The following is a 20507-nucleotide window of genomic DNA, read 5'->3' on the forward strand; positions in this document are numbered from 1 at the left end:
TTTATAAACAAAGGATGGGCTGGGCGTGGTGGCACACACCTTTAATCCCAGCACTCGGGAGGCAGAGGCAGATGGATTGATGTGAGTTCAAGGCCAGCCTGGTCTACAAAGTGAGTCCAGGACAGCCAAGGCAACACAGAGAGATCCTGTCTTGAAAAACCAAAAACCAAAACAAAATAAACAAACAAACAACAAAAGATGGAGTGCTAGATGTGGTAGCTCATGTCTGTAATCCTAGGACTCAGGAGGCAGAGGCAGGAAGGTAATAATGGCACGTTCCAGGGCAGCCTAGTATACCTCACAAATTCAAGGCAAGTCAGTTTACACAACAAAATCTTGCCTCAAAAAACCCAAACCACCACCAAACATGGAAGTGGAAAGACACAGAGAGAGGTAAGCTTTACTTGAACTGATAGCGTGTTGACATCAGTGGGTTTGGGTAAGTTATGTGTATATAAAACACAATAAAGACAAGAAGCCAACTGAACAGGGATACAAAGATAAGCTGAAAGCAGATACACATACCTAAGTTAAAAGGTAATTAAAATGGAAGTAGCTAGCAAGAAGGTCGTAAAAAAAAGTAAAAAGTGAAACAAAACCAGAAAAGAAATAACGGAAGACTTAATGTTCTAAACAATGCAAATTTAAAGGCAGCTAGCCTGGAGCGCCCAGCAGCAAACAGGAACAAGAGCATCTCAAAGAGTGGAAGGTGAGGACCACACCCAAGCTTGTCTTCTGACCTCCATTCACACATAAACTTGCACACTCACACAGCACACAAACACACACATACATATCCATGGGGGGAAAAAAAAGGTACAAAGAGAGAGAAAGCAAAGATGCACCAGAGAACAACTCAAAAACAAGGCCCACGCGTGGTAAATGCCTTTACTCTCAGCATCAGAGTCTGAGTAGGAGAAACTCCATGAATTGAGGTCAGCCTGGTGCACATAACAAGTTCCAGACTCCATCTCAAACAACAAACTCCTGGCAGGCACCCCAAAACAAACAAACACCCTAATTTCACACTCAGAATCCAGGACTCTTTGAACACTAACAGAGTCCCTAAGTGAAGGTGTACTTTTCCTGTTCTTCGGATAAGAAAACTCCATTAACTTCCACAGACTAATGTAAAATGCATGTGAGGACATCCTGTGTGCGCTGGGATGGGTGCAGCCTCCCTTTGCCCATGGGACTTTCCTTGTATGTTTGCGTCTCGGTCTTTAGCAAGTAAATTTCCTTTACTTCCATATATTGATGATTTTGCTGACAGCAAAACTTCTGGGATGTTCAAAGAATCATACAAATCCCAGGCAGTGGCCATTATGCCTAAATAGACAGAAAATGCAAAAAGTTATTAAGGCGTATTCTAATATCATAGCTTTAATAATTTAAAAATAAGACATAAGATAATAAGATACCAGATACCAGATATTAGATTATATGAGGTTTATTAAATGAGCATGGGGAGAGAAGGAAAGTGGGGAAGGGTACCCGAGAGAGAGAGAGAGAGAGAGACAGACAGACAGACAGACAGACAGACAGAGACAGAGAGAGAGAGACAGAGACAGAGACAGACAGAGAGAGAGACAGAGACAGAGGAAGCGAGAAAGGAGGTAGGTAAGAGAGGAAGAGAGGTAAGAGGGAGGGTCAAGGTCGGTCTGTCCTTTTATATACTGGGCAGGGCCACGCCCCCATGGCAGGTAGGCAGTGACATCACAGGTAGGCAGACTGAAGCAGAATCCTAATAGCTTTGTATGCAACTGGTTGTAGAAAAATCTAAAATTATTTTCTATTAAAGACATACTAATTTCAATAGCCCTGGCAAGAAAATAATGAAGAGATATTTCCTGAGGGGCCTTGGGAGAAACTAAGTTGCCTCACTATTAGCATATAGAAATGCCTTCCTAGGCTGGGCGTGGTGGCGCATGCCTTTAATCCCAGCATTTGGGAGGCAGAGGGAGGCGGATCGCTGTGAGTTTGAGGCCAGCCTGGTCTACAAAGTGAGTCCAGGATGGCCAAGGCTACCCAGAGAAACCCTGTCTCGGGGGGAAAAAATGCCTTCCTGCATTAGTGACAGCCCCAGGTAAGCCTCACTCTACCTCTGGTCCTCCCTCCTCCTTAGCCTAGGCTGCAGGACAATGGCCTCATCAGCCTGTCACTGCAGGGCTGTCATGTGATAGTGGGTGTTTGTTAGTGGGCAACACAGAGCATCTTATACTTTACACATCTGCTGTGGGAAACATCTCATTCCTTGTTACTCAGTAAAGTTCCCTACACAGCTATTTAGGTAATAAATATTGTACCTGCTGGGGAAATGGCATTGTCAAAAACCTTAATTAAATTTATTTAAGTCATCAAATACAGCAAAGGTGACCAAATTTAAATTGGAAATGTCATTGGTCTTCAAATAGTACTTTGAAAAGCCACTACTAAAACGTTCAGCTAAAGAATGATGTGAAGGTTTTTTGGGTTTTTGTTTGTTTGTTTGTTTGTTTTTAATGGTGTTCTAATAAAGAACTGTTCCCTTGAAAAATTGAAATAGAATCTGGGCCTAGGAAATGTAGTCACTTCCCTAGTAAACCACACAATATGAAACCAAGGTTCTCAGCAAAGGGGAAGAGGAGGAAGAGGAGGGGAGGGAAGAGCAGGAGGGGGAAGGAGGGGGAGGGAGAGGAGGAGGATGGGGAAGGGAGGAGGAGGAGGTGGGGCAGGTGGTCCTTTGGTATCTAATGACCGTTTTCAATGAATAAGAATATTAAATACACAATAAAACACTTACAATAAAATACTTAATAACTTACCTTAGAAACGTTTACAAAGTCATGCACAGAATAAATTCTTGATATATTTTGACAAATTGATGAGAATATGAGCTTTGATTATTGAGTTATCTGCCTTTTCTCTACCATTTAACTGACATTTTAGTAAGTTCAGCATAGGAAAATGCTGTTCCATGGCTACTAACAATTGATGCTGGCTGCTAATTTTGTTGGAGCCGTCATCATATCTTATCACTTAGCTAAATTTAACCCACAAAGTTGTATATATCAAACATGTTCAAGACTTTGTTGTGTTGTTTAAGGTAGGGTTTCATGTAGGCCAGGCTGTATTCGAATTAGCTATGTGGAAAAAGGAAATTGATTTCTTGGTCCTCTTACCTTCACCTTCTCAGTGCTAGAGTCATCTTGCCAAATCTGGGTGGTTTTTCATGTGTATGCACGTGGATGTGCATGTTAATTGCGTGTGGGCGCGTGGACAATAGAGGACATGCTCAGATGTGTCACAGCAAGGCTAGCCTGACTGAGTGGTCCCCAGGGACCCTCTTGTTTTTGCTGAGTTCACAAGCATGCAATCATCGTGCTGGAATTTGTACATGGGTTGTAAGGATCGAACTCAGCTGCTCATGCGCACAAGGCGCTCTGTCAGTAAGCTACCACCCCAGCCGTTAGGTTCAGTTTTCGTGTGTCCCTTATGCCTCAGTTTAGCTGCTGCAAAACAAAACATATAAGTCCTAGTATCACGCTAAAGATGAAGTAACAGATGATGACCATGACTTAACAATTTTATAAGCTATTTTAAAAATTATTTAACTGCTTTTGGAAAATAATATTTTCAAATCACATTTCCCCTAACTTCAGTATTCCTGTCTAGAGAAATGGCTTATGATCTGAGTGTATCTAAACAAACAGGACTGTTTTTTTTAATTATTGTTTTGTTTTGTGGACATCATTTATGATTACAACAGAATTTTGAAAATTAAAGCTATTGTTAATAACATTTTCTTCAGTAGCATATTAAAACTTTCCTTTTTATATAATTCTCTCCCACTATTTCATTTTTTTATCATGTTCTTTACATATTATAAGCCCATTAACAATCTAATTATTGCTTTGTAAATCTCTTTATAAATTTTTAATATTTATTTTTATATTATGTGCATGAGTGTTTTGTCTGCGGGTATCTATGTGTACTAATACATGCAGTGCCCACAGAGGCCAACAGGACACTGGATTCCCTGGTACTGGAGTTACAGATGGTTGTGAGCCGCTGTGTCGGTGAGTTACAAATAGTTGTGAGCCTCTGTGTGTATGAGTTACAGATGGTTGTGAGCCATTGTGTGGGTGAGTTACAGATGGTTGTGAGCCGCTGTGTGGGTGAGTTACAGATGGTTGTGAGCCGCTGTGTGGGTGAGTTACAGATGGTTGTGAGCCGCTGTGTGTGTGAGCTACAGATGGTTGTGAGCCGCTGTGTGTGTGAGTTACAGATGGTTGTGAGCTGCTGTGTGTGTGAGTTACAGATGGTTGTGAGCCACTTGTGTGGGTGAGTTACAGATGGTTGTGAGCCGCTGTGTGGGTGAGTTACGCATGGTTGTGAGCCGCTGTGTGGGTGAGTTACAGATGGTTGTGAGCCGCTGTGTGGGTGAGTTACAGATGGTTGTGAGCCGCTGTGTGGGTGAGCTACAGATGGTTGTGAGCCGCTGTGTGGGTGAGTTACAGATGGTTGTGAGCCACTTGTGTGGTGCTGGCGATTAAGCCCAAATCCTCTAGAAGAGCATCCAGTGCTCTTGACGACCGAGACTTCTCCAGTCCCTGTGCATCTCCATTAAACTGCACTGCAAAACCAGGCAACTGGGAACAAAAGTTACGGGTTGGCATTTGCCTGTGTGTCCTTTTTACTGCTGTCCGTTTTCCCCATACGGCTCCAGGTCACTGTCTGCTGTTCTCCGCTTCTACGTAACGGAGTCCCTCCCACGTTTGTTTAAACCAATTCTACCATCAGTAAATTCCCTTAGTTTCTATATATCCAAGAGTATTTTAATTTCTATGTTTCTAAAGGGCTGGCTATTCTTGTTTGACAGTACTTTTTTTGCTTCCACACTGTAAATGTCACTATGCTAACTTCTGCCCTCCATGGTTTCCCAGTGCAAAACTGAGTGTTAAAATGTGGGCCAAGTGTGTGATGAGCCACTTTTCTATTGTTGAAGGCCACCTTAGTCTACAGAGTGAGAGTAGGACAGCCAGGGCTATTACACAGAGAAACCCTGTCTCAAAAAACAAAAACAAACAAACAAACAAAAAACATATAAAAAGAAAAAAAAGAGTTGCTATGAACATAGTTGAGCAAGTGTCCTTGTTGTATGGTGAAGTGTTTTTTTTTGGGGGGGGCAGTATATATAGGTATATACTTGACGTATATACCAGGAGTGGTCTTGAGGTAGAGCTATTCCCAAATTTGAGAAAGCGCCAGATTGATTTCCAAAGTGGCTGTACAAATTTGCATTCCCACCAGCAATGAAGGAATGTTCCCCTTTCTCCACATCCTCGCCAGCATGTGCTGTCACTTGGGTTTTTGATCTTAGCCATTCTGATGAAAGTAAGATGGAATCTCAGAGTCTTTTTGATTTGCATTTCCCTAATGAGTAAGGACATTGAGCATTTCTTTAAGTGTTTCTCAGCCATTTGATATTCCTCTATTGAGAATTCTCTGTTTAGCTCTGTGCCCCATTTCTTTTTTTTTAACACATTTTTATTGAGAAATAAAATAATTCATATTACATCTCATTTGCTATCCCATCCCATGCATCCTCCCATTCCTCCCTCCCTCCTGCCTTTACCCCATTCCCCTTCCCTATGACTGTGACTGAGGGGGACCTCCTCCCCCTGAATATGATGCTAGGGTATCAAGTCTCTTCTTGGTAGTCTGCTATCCTTCCTCCGAGTGCCATCAGGCCTCCCCATCAAGGGGATATGGCCAAATATGGGTGTGCCCCATTTCTCAATTGGGTTATTTTGTTTGTTGGTGTTTAATGTTTTGAGTTCTTTATATTTATTGAATATTAGCCCTTTATTTGATGCATGATTGGTAAAGATCTTTACCCAAACCTCTAGACAAGTCTCCTAGTAGAGGGAGGCTAACGCCAACCCACTCACGAAAACTTCAACTCAAAACTTACCCTGTCTACAAGATGTGGGCAGGGATAAAGATAGAACAGATAGAGCAGAGATAGAGGGAATGTCCAACCAATGCCCAGCCCGACCAAGACCCACCCGATGGAAGAGAGGCAAACCCTGACACTATTAACGATACTCTGCTATGCTTACATACAGGAGTCTAGCAGGGTTGTTCTCTGAGAGGCTCCGCCCAGTTGTGCCTTGAAACAGATGCTGGATTCACAGCCAAATATTGCTTGAATCATAGGAAGGTTAGTGGAAAAGTGGGAGAAAGATAAAAGGACCTGGAGATGACAGGAGCTTCACAAGAAGATCAATAGAGCCAACTGACTACGGCCCAGATGGGTGAGACTGAGGCACCAACCAAGGGACTTGCATGGACTGGGCCTAGCCTCCCTACTAAGACGTAGCCAATGGGCAGCTCTGACTTCATGTGGATCGTCTGCTGAGGCAAGCAGGGGCTCTCTCTGGCATGGACTCTCTTCCCAGTTTTTCAATTACTTCCCCTTGGCTGGACTGCCTTGCTAGGCCACAGGGGAAGAGGAAATGCTCGCACCTGATGCCACTTGATGAGCCGGGGTGGGTGGGTAGGAGGACTCCCCTTTTCTGAGGAATAGGGGAGGGAGGATGGGGGAGAGGGAAGATGGAGGGAGGAGTGGGACTGGGTGGTAAGGAGGGAGGGGGCTACCACCAAAATGTAAAGTGAGTGGACAAATAATAAATAAATAAATGGGAGGAGGGGATTTGTGTTTTCTACTACCAGGCTACCAGGGAAGAAAAGGATACCAAGGTACATTCACGTTTGTACTCCTAAATGTACCAATGGGGCAAGTCATACCTCTGCCTCAAGGTAGGGATGAGGGAAAGACCAGAAGGAGATGAGGGCATTTATTCTTGCTCTTTCACATAAGAGGGAGTATCAGGAGTGAGCAACAAATATTCGCACCAAGACATATGGATGCTCTTTTACTAAAAAAACAATGGCTACGCTTCTTTTTACTAAGACTTTGTATATTTTATTCTTTAGAAAGAAAACTAGCTCCTATGTTAAGCAGTAACTGCAATTACAATTATATATCATCTTCCTCCTCTTTATTCCTTTGCCCACACACCACAGGCTTTGCTTATGCAGTATCCTCAGGGATGCTAACTTGTAAGCGTTGAGAGGCAGTAAGTGTAGTGCATAGCAACACTGGTTCTAGGACAGCAACAACTTAGGTTACTTTGGTATGGCTGTTTCCTCATTTATGAAATGGAGAATGAGAGTCAAACCCACTTTATATAGTTATGGTGAGCATTAAGCCAGTTACTAAAAGAATGTGACGATTGTGTGGCATACACAAAATGTTCATTGCAGTAGTAAACTATATCATAAAATAATTTTCTATAATTTTTATAAATATTTGAAGAGCACAGAGTTCTGATATAAGGTGACTACAAATCAGACTGGACAATTATGTTACTCAAATACTCTGTAGCATTGTTTCCTGTTAACTTTTCAAATTCTGAAGGTTATAAGTTACAGTAACTAGCATTGAGAACTGGACAAATCAATTTCCAGTTTTTATTCATATAGTTTAACACGTGTTGACTGACAGACTCAAGGAGCATATATTAAAATGTAAGTTTACCAACAAGCATAAAACAAATTACCTTTTTCTTCCATTATGATTTTTTCACATTGAACTTCTTTATTCTTTGGTGCTCCATTAAATGTTTGCATCATCCTTTCCACATATAAGTCATTGCCTAATCTATTTCTACAGAGATTTTCATAATTCTTATTTTTCTCTCTGTAAAGACACAAAAAGTAACTAATTAATAAGAATTATTATGAACACACATCATCGTGTTTCTGCATTACCTCTTGTCCTCAAAGGGCTTTCATTAATACAGAGTGAGCGCAATATGAAACAAGCACTAAAAACTCCTTAGGAAAAGATGCCATCGTGTTACAACGGAAGGACTGCCTCATGCTGAGCTTCCCAACGTCCATACTGCTTTCAGGGTTCGCCATAATACGCTAGCACTCTGCCTAGAGAATTTATGGACCTTAATGGGGACATTTAGAACTACACATCCTTTCAGAGTATTACTTCTGCAGCATTCTGTGCATGGTATTTTCATAACTGGTTAGTTCTAAGTGTTTTTTGTTTTGTTTTGTTTTTTGGTTTTTCGAGACAGGGTTTCTCTGTGTAGCCCTGGCTGTCCTGGACTCGCTTTGTAGACCAGGCTGGCCTTCAACTCACAGAGATCCACCTGCCTCTGCCTCCCAAGTGCTGGGATCACAGGTGTGTGCCACCACCTCCGGCTAGTTCCAAGTATTTTTAAATTTACACCTTAGTTTCATTAATCTAGGAAATGTTTTCTTACCTTCAAGTGTGTATATGAGTGTCCTGGTTGGGACATTAATTTTTCATTTCCGTGTAGTCAAAGAATTTAGTGAAATTCTACTTCGAAATTTTAATATAAAATTATTATATTTCCAATTCACTAGGAAGTAATTTTCCCTTAAAATTCTGTTTGCTTTTCTGAAGGTTCTATATTTTTTTTTCCTACTTGAAAAAAATCTTTTGGGGTAGAGAGATGGCTCAGTATTTAACAGCATTTGTTGTTCTTCCAGAGGTCCCCAAGTTTGGCTCCTAGTACATCTATTGGGGATCTCAGTAATCATGTTTAACTCCAATTCCAGGAAATGTGACACCCTCTTCTGGCCTCTGCTAGCATGTACATACACATGGCAGAGGACTGTCTCTTCTCTGTCTCTCCCTCTCTCTTTCTGACATCTCTTCTCTCTGCCTCTAACACACACACACACACACACACACACACACACACACACTAAAAACCTATCTTCTCTGTTTGGTAGTCAGTAGTGTCAGCACAAAGCACCGAGGCTGTTTCTTCTGCTTTCACTTTTACTTCTATGGAAGAGCATCTGCCGGTAGCTCAGGAAACCCCACCACCACCCCCACGAGCATTCCTTGGCGATTTGTATTGTGCGTGTCTGAAACACTGACAGGTTAGGCAACTATTTTTATTACCTACTTTCTTTTTTACCTTCAATTTTGTGTAACTATTCAGACCTACTTTTTTCAGGTATTTAATCTTTACTCAATTATGCTTAAGCCAATGTTTGCTTTTTGACAATTGTATAAAGTTCTTATCCAAATGTGTCATTCTGAGATTCTTAATGTAAACGTTTTAGCTGTCTTACTTGCTGAAATACTCCACAACGATTTCATAGTTCATATCCAATCATGCTGTATCTTTAACAGCCTCAGAGTCTAAATTTAGGATCTGTTGTTTGACCTTTAATAATGACTTGCTTCTTTATTGATTTGGTATATGTTTATCAAACTAAACCTGAGGAAAACTTTTTAAACGTATTTATTTATTGTTGTTGTATGTGTGTCAGTTGCAGTAATAATTGTATAAAGTAACATAAAATTATATAAAATAATGTAAAGGTATGTGTGGTATGTAATATGGTGGGGATGCCTGTACATGGGGCCAGCGGAGAGTGGCAGATGTCCTGTCCTAGGTCCTTTAATCCCTTGGGATAGGGTCTCCCTGAACCTGGAGTTGGGCCAGCAGCCAGCAAATCCCAGCAAACCTCTTGCCTCCACCCGCTCCGACGGCAACCATAAAAGTTTCTTACATGGGCACTTGGGATTCTAACTTAGGTCCCTGCGCTTTGGATATGTGTGTATATTGTTTTTATTAAATCACAAGAAGGAACATATCCTCTACCTCCAACACTTACTCTTTGTGCTGAGACCGGAATCTTCTCTTCCAGCCATTTTGCACCATGCCTCCACATCGGTCATACCGCTGTGACAGGACAGCAGCACTCGGCTATGCCCACTCTACCTTCGTACCTGCTGACCCAAAGCCCCGTCTTCTTCAGAACTTCATAGAATTACACAGATTATGCCAAAGATAAGGGTTTTTCCCATAGAAAAAAATGTCCTGTGGTATAAACTGTACGTAATTCAAGGCAACCCTGAAATCTCCAAGGGCGCTTCAAAGGAACATGAACCCCCTGATTCAGCATATGAGTTACACAGACGTGCCAGACAACTGAACTGTACATACATTATTTTCTCAGCTTCGTCGGATTCTACTGAGAAGACAACTGTTGGCAGGTCAAAAAATCTCAGTATTTCTGTCTCGGTGAGCGTAATTTCGATAGTCTTCTCCAGGTCTTCCTTTGTTATAGGTGTTTCAGCTGTGGTCCTCACAACCCGTACATCTATAAAATACACGCCACAGTGAGGTCATCCTGGAGCTGCCAGTGTGCGCACTGCCTAGTCACTGGGACACAGGACAGTTCACACCCAGCAAGTGTGTACTGGGCCTCCGTGAGAGCAGCTGGGATAACTCATAGCAGCCTGCTTTCTGCTGCTGGCATCAATCCCGCTGCGTCTCATACCTCCTGCCTCTGGTCACAACCACAAGGGCAATCTCAATACTGTCACCCTATAGTGGTACTAGGGATTTTGAGGGAGCTGTTGGCGCTACTGAGAAGGAATACAGAGCATGTGCATTTTGAAAGGTATGTGAACCTCTGAGGCCTCAGCAACCTCAGTAGCTACCGTTTCGGTTTATAGTCCCCTCTGTCAATTTCACCATGAGATAGAGGACTCTCCACAGATCTAGTTGGCCACAGGTGTAAAATGGTCTCAAGTTTTACACAAATAAATAATAATGCTGGAAAGGACTGGTCAAAATCTTTAAAATAGTGAGGTCCAATGCCCTAGGGGACTTTTTCACTAAGGTTAGAATTTCAGAATTGAGAGTTTGGAATGAGTTAAAGGTAACAAACAAACAAACAACAACAACAACAAAAACAGAAACTAAAAGCAGCTATGATGTGTCATATAGGTCCAGGGTTTAACAGGTTTGGGGTTGTTTTGATATAGGACTATACAGCCCTGGCTGAACTCAAACCCGCAACCCTTCTGCGCTTCTGTCTCCACCTCCAGTGTGTTGGCAATACAGGCATGAATGTATATAGTGTATTTTTGTTTAAGAAAGGGGAGTAAGCAGGGATGCACATGACTGTAACGGGTAAAGCAAGAACATAACACTTTCCCAGAGATAAAGACTCAGTGTCGTCGGGACCCGAGAAAAACATCCTCCTTAAAAAAAAAAAAAGTACAATGGTCTTTGAGAAACACAACTAATATCTGGAATGGTTACTTATAGTAACACATGCTTATCTGTGTATATAAAATGGTAATAAATGTATTTTTAAGAAACTATGGAGCTGGATGTGATGGCGCACACCTTTAATCTCAGCACTCAGGGAGGCAGAGGTAAATGGATCTCTGTTTGAGGGCAGCCTGGTCTACAAATGGAGCCCAGGACAGCCAAGGATACACAGTGAAACTCTGTCTCAGAGAGAGAGAGGGAGGGAGAGAGGAAAAGACAGAGAGAGAGAGAGAGAGAGAGAGAGAGAGAGAGAGAGAGAGATGGACAGACAGACGGAGACACAAAGACACAGAGACACAGAGAGAGAGAGAGAGACTACATAAATGTTTGTGCTACAATTCTAAATGAACAACAGCTCAGAATAGGGTCTACATTCTAAATACAATGACATTAAATAAAGGTCTAGAAAGAAGAAGTGTTTAATTGCTTAATGATTGATTCTTTTTTTAAAAAAAAAAACAGTTTGTGCAATAGGTTTTAAAATAAAGATAAGACTTTAAATAAGTAAATTTGCCTAAGATAAGATAAGAAAAAGAAGTCCATGAGTTGTCCAGATGGATGGTCTTGAGGTACATCTACTTCAAATTCCCTACCGCATCAGTGAAGAAAATAACAAGCAGGAGTGAGTTTTGAGGCAGAAAACACAAACAAGCAGGCTCTTGGTTCTCTGACCACTCTTTTAGACCATCAGAGGCTGTACATAAAGCAGCACTGCGGCATAGCCATAGTTTTACAGGAGACATAGCACATATATAGAATCTAATATGACACCAGCTATGTAAGTCTTATTAACCATCTTAATGGCAGAGGACCACTACCCCTGACAGTCATAAAACAGCAACCAGCTCAGGTTTATCGCTGCCTGAATGTTACCTGAATTAGGAAACAAATTGCAGTGGCACTACGTATCTATGGAATCTCTCCCATGCGTCACGATCACCAACTCCACACTAGCCTTACAGTAGACGGAGACTTGCAGCTCTGCCTGGAAGCCTGACAATAATACACTCCTGCTTCTGGTGATGGAGGGAGCATAACTTTCTCCACCCCTGGAGTTCTTCAAGAGATCTCCAGCCGTGTATAGCAGTCATGGCTCCCTCATACATCTTCCCACAGGAAGACCATTGAGAGGCCTAGGAAAGGGTTTATGGTGGTCTACAAATTAACTAGGCACTTCGGTCAACTTTGGGGCTTCAACAGCACTGTTACTCCTAATGTAACATTTTGGTTCCCATATATCTCTTTTTCACTTAATTCAGTTATGGGTAGGGAAAAATATGTATTATCTGGTCACATTAAGAGACCTCAGTAAAGAACAATCCATGGAGCCTTCCTTAACCTGCTGTTTAGCTACCATGGGTTCAATGCCATTACAATCAGACCAAGTTACAAAATAGGGCTTCTCTAAACTCAGCAATGCATTATGTGCTAACCACAGGCACTTTATGAGCTCATGTAAACATATCTATTCCTCATTATTCTCCATGATGAGCAAATGACAACCTGTGCCTAGCATGCTACTCCATCACACAAGTAAAACTCGAAGTGTTTCCAAGCATCAGAACACCCAGGCTAGAGGAAGATCTTAAGGTAGTTTAGAATAATTTACTCACTTTAGAATAGTTCAAGGCGTAGAAAACATGTACGGATGTTAGAGTTTGTGTCCGACCTGAACTAAGTGGCGCCCATTCCCTCTGGTGTCCCTAAGGCCACTAGTAAACTGATGGTGATGCTTCATCATCTAAAGCCATCATCTATCCCAGCCTGCTTTGTTTTTAATGTCATTTAAAAACTCATCATTCATTCCAAAATATCGGCCAAAACACCACAGGTTTTGTCCCTTAGGTTTTCCTAGATTGTGGCAGTTTCCTGAGTTACAAGACTGGAGAGTACTGGTCATGCATTTTGAAGACTGTGTTTCCATTTAGGAATGCCTGCTGCGGGACACGGGTTTCCTGCAGGAAGGACAGGAGGAAAATCTCATCTTCTGGCACCATCAAGGCTCTCAATGTGACTTACCGCTGACATCATCACCATTAAGCTGAGGTTGGTTTCTGTCTCATACACTGTAGTCTGGATAAAGCCACAATGCAAACCCATATTTAAACCCATATTTAAGAGGATAGGAAAGCTACACTTTGAGGGTCAAATACCTGTATGAGTATTTAGAATTCTTCTCCACAGGAGTCTACTCTACCCTTTATCACATATCTAAGTAGGGGCTCATAGACATTGCTAATGAGTTACTGCTCAGCACTGTCCTTTTTCTTGTTGAAATCATCTACCGTTGGCTAATGGGAACACAAATGGCTGCTGTGTCCTTTTTGGGGGGAGGGGTGGGGGGTTTGTACAAGTAGGTTTTTACATTCTTACTCATCTTGTATTTATGCCCAAGGCCCAGTAATCAGTTATTTCTTTCAAGGGTCTTAGTGTTATTCATTGTACCTAAAACTGAGAGTGAAGCACTCAGTTATTTCACAAACAGACCCTTATTTACTGAGCGAGTGTCTACTGTAGTTAGAAAACAAAAAGGATGAGGGGCTAGAGAGAGGCTCAGTTAAGGTAAAAACACTTGCAGACAAACAAAGGTTCCGTTCCTAACACTGCAGGAAGACGTATAATGCTCCGGAGCTCTGGTTCCTCTCCTGGCCTCTGCAGGTACCACACATATGTACAGGAGAAATACCAATACACATAAAATAAATATGTAAAATGAGTTATAATGAACATATGCACACACACACACACACACACACACACACACACACACAGGCAGGCACGCAAGCGAGCACGAAAGGGGAGGCATTCTGAAGGACTAAGCACTAAGGGCTGTCCATGTAGGCAAGTGTTTCACCCTGAGATACATTATCAGCTCCCTCTTTTTATCAACTCTCCGGAACAATTAAGAAATTAATCTTAGCCAGGCATAGTAGTGCACGCTTGTAATCCCAGCACTCAAGGAAGCAGAGGCAGGCAGATCTCTCTGGGTTGGAGGCCAGCCTGGTCTACAAAGTGAATCCAGGACAGCCAAGGCTGTCTTGAAAAACAAACAAACAAAACAAAAGAAATTGATCTTATAATGGTATATAAGCTGTGACAAAACAATCTAGGTACTATAATCACAACAATTTCAATGTGGGGAGTCTAGAGTTAAACCATGGAAAATATGTAATACTGTAAGGGTAAAATTTAAAAAAAAAAAAGGGGGGGGGGTTTATTACCTGTAAAACTAGCCAATCTCTCCCTTTTGTAAGATGGTTCTTCAAAGTCCTCTGCCATTGATTCAGTTGTTGATATACTTGTCTTAGATACTGAACTGCTCCCTAAGACTGACCTTTGAAAGTTATTAGTATTACTCATTTGTTCAATGTCCTTATGAGAAACTAAAAAGGTAAATTAAATTACATTAACAGATGAAAAAAACCAAATATACTACAGTCATATAAGCAACATAAATCAAAATAACTTTTAAATCTTCAGTTGATTTTTTTATGTTCTTTAAAAGGTGAAAGTATATTTTGAAATAACATCGAACCAATGCCCAGAGGCCATCAATGCATTCCCAAAGCATCTTTGGACAACTATCTAAAATGTAGCTCCCCCTCAGACTCCATTTTCACTATCGCTTTTCATCATTTTGTTGTTGGCTGTTCTGGTGCCTCCTCAGTCTTAGGAGTTCTCATGGGGCCTCAGCCAGCAATATTCTTCCCTTTGTTTTCATCTGTTTTCTGCCCATTCTTCACAACTCCTCTCCAAAGGTTCAAATAGCTACACCAACAGCAGCTTCCTCCAAATGGAAACCTTGCTTGCAAGAAGGGCGCATGAGACCTGGGAGGTGAATAAATGGCCATTCCCGGGAACTTGGAAGATTCTCAAAGGCCCCTCCCCAGCCTCACAGTGGTAAACAGGCACGGGGGGGGGGGGTGGGGGGCAGCTGAGCTATGGAGGAAGGGACTGGGGGCACGTGGAGCTGATTCCAGGGAGCTCCAGGGGTGGTTTGTGGTGCCCGTGTAGGGGTCTGCTGTTCTGTGAAGCAGATGCTTTTATGGGTCATCCTTGCTCCCGTAAGCAACTCTTCACCCACTCTTGTTAGTACATCATCCCCTTACTGGGGCTGTACTATGTCTCCCCAGGAAAAGCTTTCCCACACATACATACTTAAACTCAGGAAACAGACACAAGAATTCAAAAGGGAATTTTAAACAGATGGTTAACAACATCACTCTGTACCATCCTCTCACGTTCACAGCTCTGACTGGTCATCAAGAGATCAACTGTGCTGGAAGACCCATTGTTTCTCACCTGGCATTCCACATGTCTCATGTATGGATTGAGTACAGGCTCTAGAGCAGCGTACGACTGTACTGTGTTTTAAATGACAGCAACAAAGCCCCCAAAGAAACCGGGGATGGGGGGGAATATCCAATAGGAATTTGGAACGGACTGTCACGTTAGTCCATTTTTTTGGTTCCTTGGAAAAAAATCTTAGTAAAACCTGCAGAGTTTGAACAGTGTTCTGGAATTTATGGGAACTATTCAGTCAAGTTCTGAACATGAATAAAACTGAAACCCAAGTCCTAGGACGGCAAGACTGATAAGACGGATGAAAAGTTAGAAAACGGAAAACATACACATTCTGGCTCTGTGCAATGTAAGTGGAAGGACAATAAAAATGAAATTAAACGAACAAGAGCCAGTGAACTTCACCTTGTGAACTGCCCCACCATGCTGGGGTTAATGGTATTCTGATATAGGCTGTAGGAAGAGATGAAGTCCGACCCAAGGGAGCCTTCTTGTGACGCCAAGAGTTTATTTGGCTTTGCTGTTCCAACATGTGGATCCGGATGGTAGAGAGGTCGGGGAGTGACGTCAACTCCTCTTGAATCAAGCACCTGTAGGAAATGGTTATTTAGAGTGAAAAACTAGACAAGGTGAGGTTTCTAACTCCTGGAAAACAAAAATAAGTACAGCATAAAAATACTATATTACCATCTTAGGACAAAATAAATAGTAAAACTTGAGTAATTCAAAATTTTACACTTGAAGTTTAACTAAGGTTTCTGTAATCTGGCATGGTGGTTTGAGACGCAAGTTTAACATTTTAAAAAACCTTACATTTTTACCTGTATATAAGAGGTAAATACAGAGGAGATATGATTTGAAAAATGTTAGCTCATTTTTGTCACCATTTGAACATCATACTGTAAACTTATAGAAGGAAACCTAGATGGAACAGCCAATAACTTGACATGGCCTCTTGATGTAATCAAAAGAGAGACAAGATGCATGTAGAAACTGCTGGCATGACAGCAAGCTTTTACATTTATTACCGTTTTGTTGTTGTTTACTTTGGTTGTTTTTTCAAGGTAGATTCTCTGTGAAACTCTGGCTGTTTGGAACTTGTTATTTCTATAGACTAGACTGGCCTTGAACTCAGCATTCCACCTGTCTCTACCTCCTGAGTCCTGGGATTAAAGGCAGGCACCACCATGGCCCAGTTACAAAAACCTTTCTTTAATAGTAAAGTTTTTAAAAGTAATAAATACATTCTAATGATAAAATACACAGAAGTCAGAAAGAGAATGATACTTTATTCATAATATTAATATTTTGGTCTACATAATATCATAAGCATACTTTGAAAAGATATTTTCAACACAGTACCAAGTTGAGCCTGCTACAGCCAGAGGGACCTGAGATGCTCAGCTCTGGACAGCTGTGCAGGCAATTCACTCCACATGTACTGCTGTGGTCTGAGTGAGACCGGCCCCCAGAGGATCATGTTGAAATGCAGGGTTTCTAGCTGGTGGAACTGTTGGGAAGGATCAGGAGGTGGAGCCTTATTGGAGGAGGTGTGTCCTTGTTGTAGCAGGTACGTCACGGATGTAGACACTGAGGTTTCAAAAGACTCCTGTGATTCCCAGTGCTTGCTCTCCGACTCATGGCTGTACATCAAGACAGGAGCGCTAAGCTGTTCCTTCTCTCTTCAGCCGTAGACTCTGGCCCTCTGAAGCCATAAGCCCAAATAAAGGGTTTTTTGTAAATTGCCTTGGTCACGGTGTTTTATTAAAGCAAGAATAAAGTAACCTTTTGATTTCCTATTTTTTAATGTTTACTTCCAGTCTTACAGATATGTGTCCTGATGGCTTTGGTTTTGTTTGTATATTGCTCAGGATGTAGGACTATTGTTTACGTGGTTCCATCCAGTTTGCTCAAAGACATTCTTGACTATAATGTTCAGCAACATTACATATACCCCTCCACTTCTTGCTCTCAACCTATCCCCTACCCATTTCTTTCTTCATTGTAACCCTCCACAACAGCCTCGAAAATCTGTGCATCATACAGTCAACTCCCCTCTCCTCTTACTTTACCCACCTCAATCTTATTTTCCTCTTCAAAGTCTGATTAATATCTAACCCTGAGTATATGCCATATTACCCTTGATTGTTTATCCTCCAATGGTTATTGAAATCAAAAGCACCATGTGATTCACTGGCTAGTATGATATTTGAATTGTCCATGGGAATATCAAGCAGGTGCAATTGTGATTGCTCTTGCAATTAATATTCTAGCCAGGGAATAATACAGAGTTCACACGGAGCACTCATCTCCTGGACTAAGGAACTATTTGTTAACTACACATTCAACTGTATCACATCCAAATTCCATGTGATCACAGAAAATGCTTTAACTGATAAAAATGTGGCTAACAAACAATATCAGATATATAAATCCAAACAAAATAATCAACACAACACAACTCATCCAAAAGTTATGAAAGCAAGTCAGATGATATTCCAGTCAGGGAACTTAAAAGAAAGCACATATGTTCATAAGAAAATAAGGTCCTGATTGAGAACATAAACAGATGAATGAAATGAGGAAGATGCTGCAAGATATGAAATAGCATTTCAACAAAGCGCTAGAAATAGTAAGGAAAAAATCTGAAATTCTAGAAATGAGGAACATAAGCCAAATAAAAACCTCTGTGGGAAATGTATTAATAGCATTGGAACAAGATGACAGAGCATCATGCTTGAATGCAAGGTGATGATGGACCTAGAGGAATCAAACAGAGGCCAAGACACAATAGTGACAATTCTGGGACACATGAGACACTCAGAAAAGGCACAAATGTATAGCTGACAGGCATAGAAGGAGAAGAATCTAGTTCTAAAAACATAGAAAGCACTTTTTAAAGGATCAACATAACAACTTCCAAAGTCAAGAAAGAGATGCCAATACAGATACTGGCGGCCTTTAAATCGCCAAATAAACAGAACACGAAGAGTCCTGTCTCATCACACCATAAATAAAACACACCAAAAGTATATTAAAACCAGCGAGAAAGAGAGAAACTCGCAGTTGTATATCAGGGCAGGCCCATCAGGACGACAGCAGGTCATTCAGCTAAAAGTTGTAAGTCAAAAGGAAGGGCCTAGATAGCTGTATTTCAAGTTCCAAAACAGAACAAATACAATAGAGACTGCCACAACTGAAGAAAAATAAAAAATTAAAGGAATGTATGATCACTACACCAGTTTTACACAAAATGCATGAAAGAAATCTTTAGACTGAGAGAAAAACAATCCCATCTACAAAGCCACAGGAGGGAAAATAAACCATGCTAAAATAATAGTGAGGTAAGAGAGGAAGTTGGGGAGGGGCCTGAACATTACAAAATCAATAAAATGTCAGGAAGGGTACACATCATTGAACAGTAACAGTGACTATTGGTTTCAGTTCCCTCAGTCAAGATCAGCAGACTGGATCAAAGAGCAAGAATTGTCTATTTGTTGCCTCCAATAAACACACTTAACCCCCCCCCCCAAAAAACCTACCTTAGGGTGAAAGGATAGGGCCTTCCAACATCCCAAAGTGTTGAAAGAAAATGGACATAGGAAACAAACAGACGTTGCTATTCTGATAGACTTCACACTAAAACCACTGAGAGGCAACAGAGGCAGTCACTGTGTATGGATTAAGGGAACAATCATTTGGCCATTATGATTCTAAACATATTCCCTGAGAACAGCTGCACCTGATTTCATAAAACACATACAAGTAGATACAAAATCACATATTGATCCTAGAACAGGAGTAGTGGGTGACTTCAATACTGGTGTTATTCACCGCCCACCCCCAGATAAAGTACTAGTTCTTTGAAATGATGTATAAGATTGTCAAATCCTTAGCTAAACTAACCAAAAGAAAGAAAGGGAGAAAACCCAAATACAACTAGAGATGAAAAGAGAACAATTAGGACAGACACCAATGAAACTCAAAGAGCCGGAATTGTCTATTTGCTACCTCCAATAAACACACATAACCCCCCAAAAGACCTACCTTAGGGTGAAAGGATAGGGCCTTTCAACATCCCAAAGTGTTGAAAGAAAATCTGACATATAAAAATATAATTAAATAAAATAAAGCACAGTCTTGCAATCACCAATAAAGGAATTAGGAAAACACTAGTACTCGCCCCACCCCCAACCCCACTCCAGAACCACTAGCTGCTCCATCTGGATTAGAACCTTCTTTCTCCCCACAGTGATATCACTAACTACTTCACATTTACAATCCTCCTCTCTCTTTCTCTTCACAGCTTGGTTAAGTGTCTTTACTAGGTAACTTTCTTAATCTTCATAGAATACACACAAAAAAGGTATGCATGAGGCTTACAACCTAGTGAATTCTCTAACCAAATAGCACTGTTGTACGCAACAATCAGATGTAGGAACAGAAATCTGCCCACTTTGAGGAGAGCTAGTATCTTCCATCAAAAGTAGTGATTACCTTGACATCACATGCTAAGTTAGCCTGTAAGTTTCACTTAGATGAAACCATATGAAATGCAGTCTTTGATACTGGTTTCTTTTGGTCACTATTATGCATGAATTACTGACTAGAGCCACAGATTATTCATTTCATTGTTATATAGTACTTCCCTGTGTGGATATATCATGTTTCATTTATCTATCCATGGGCATGTGTATTTTTCCAGTTTGCCTTTGTTTGTTTCTGTTTGTGGAGCCAAGTTTTCTCTGTGTAGCCTTGTCTTTCCTGGAACTCACTATGTAGACAAGGGTGGCCTTGAAGTCACAGAGAACCTCCTGCCTCTACCTCCAAAGTGCTGGGACATGTGCCACTGTCTTGTCTTTTAAATGGGGATCCTGGGCTGGTAACAGTTTAGTGGCTACAGGCACTCTTTGACATGCTAATGCTGGGGGCTGGACCCCCAGGATCCATGTGGTGGAAAAGAACTGTCCTGTGACCTTCGCTGAGCACCCTGGCTGATGGGTGCATAAACACATCCATGTGGTGGAAGAACAG

General features: G+C 41.4%; 1 protein-coding gene across 1 annotated transcript in view; it reads right to left on the reverse strand.

Annotated features, from left to right (window-relative positions):
- Positions 1–20507, reverse strand: part of DNAI4 (dynein axonemal intermediate chain 4) — a 61692-nt gene that overhangs the window by 26421 nt on the left and 14764 nt on the right. Inside the window, exons 3-7 of the mRNA XM_084786200.1 lie at positions 15879–16063; positions 14393–14505; positions 10053–10209; positions 7608–7747; positions 1197–1329 (exon numbers count right to left, since the gene is read on the reverse strand). Coding sequence (XP_084642326.1) covers positions 1197–1329; positions 7608–7747; positions 10053–10209; positions 14393–14505; positions 15879–16063 — 728 coding nt within the window. The remainder of the gene's footprint in view (positions 1–1196; positions 1330–7607; positions 7748–10052; positions 10210–14392; positions 14506–15878; positions 16064–20507) is intronic.

Source organism: Acomys minous (genome assembly GCF_964271855.1).
Source record: "Acomys minous genome assembly, chromosome: 6".
NCBI lineage: Eukaryota > Metazoa > Chordata > Mammalia > Rodentia > Muridae > Acomys > Acomys minous.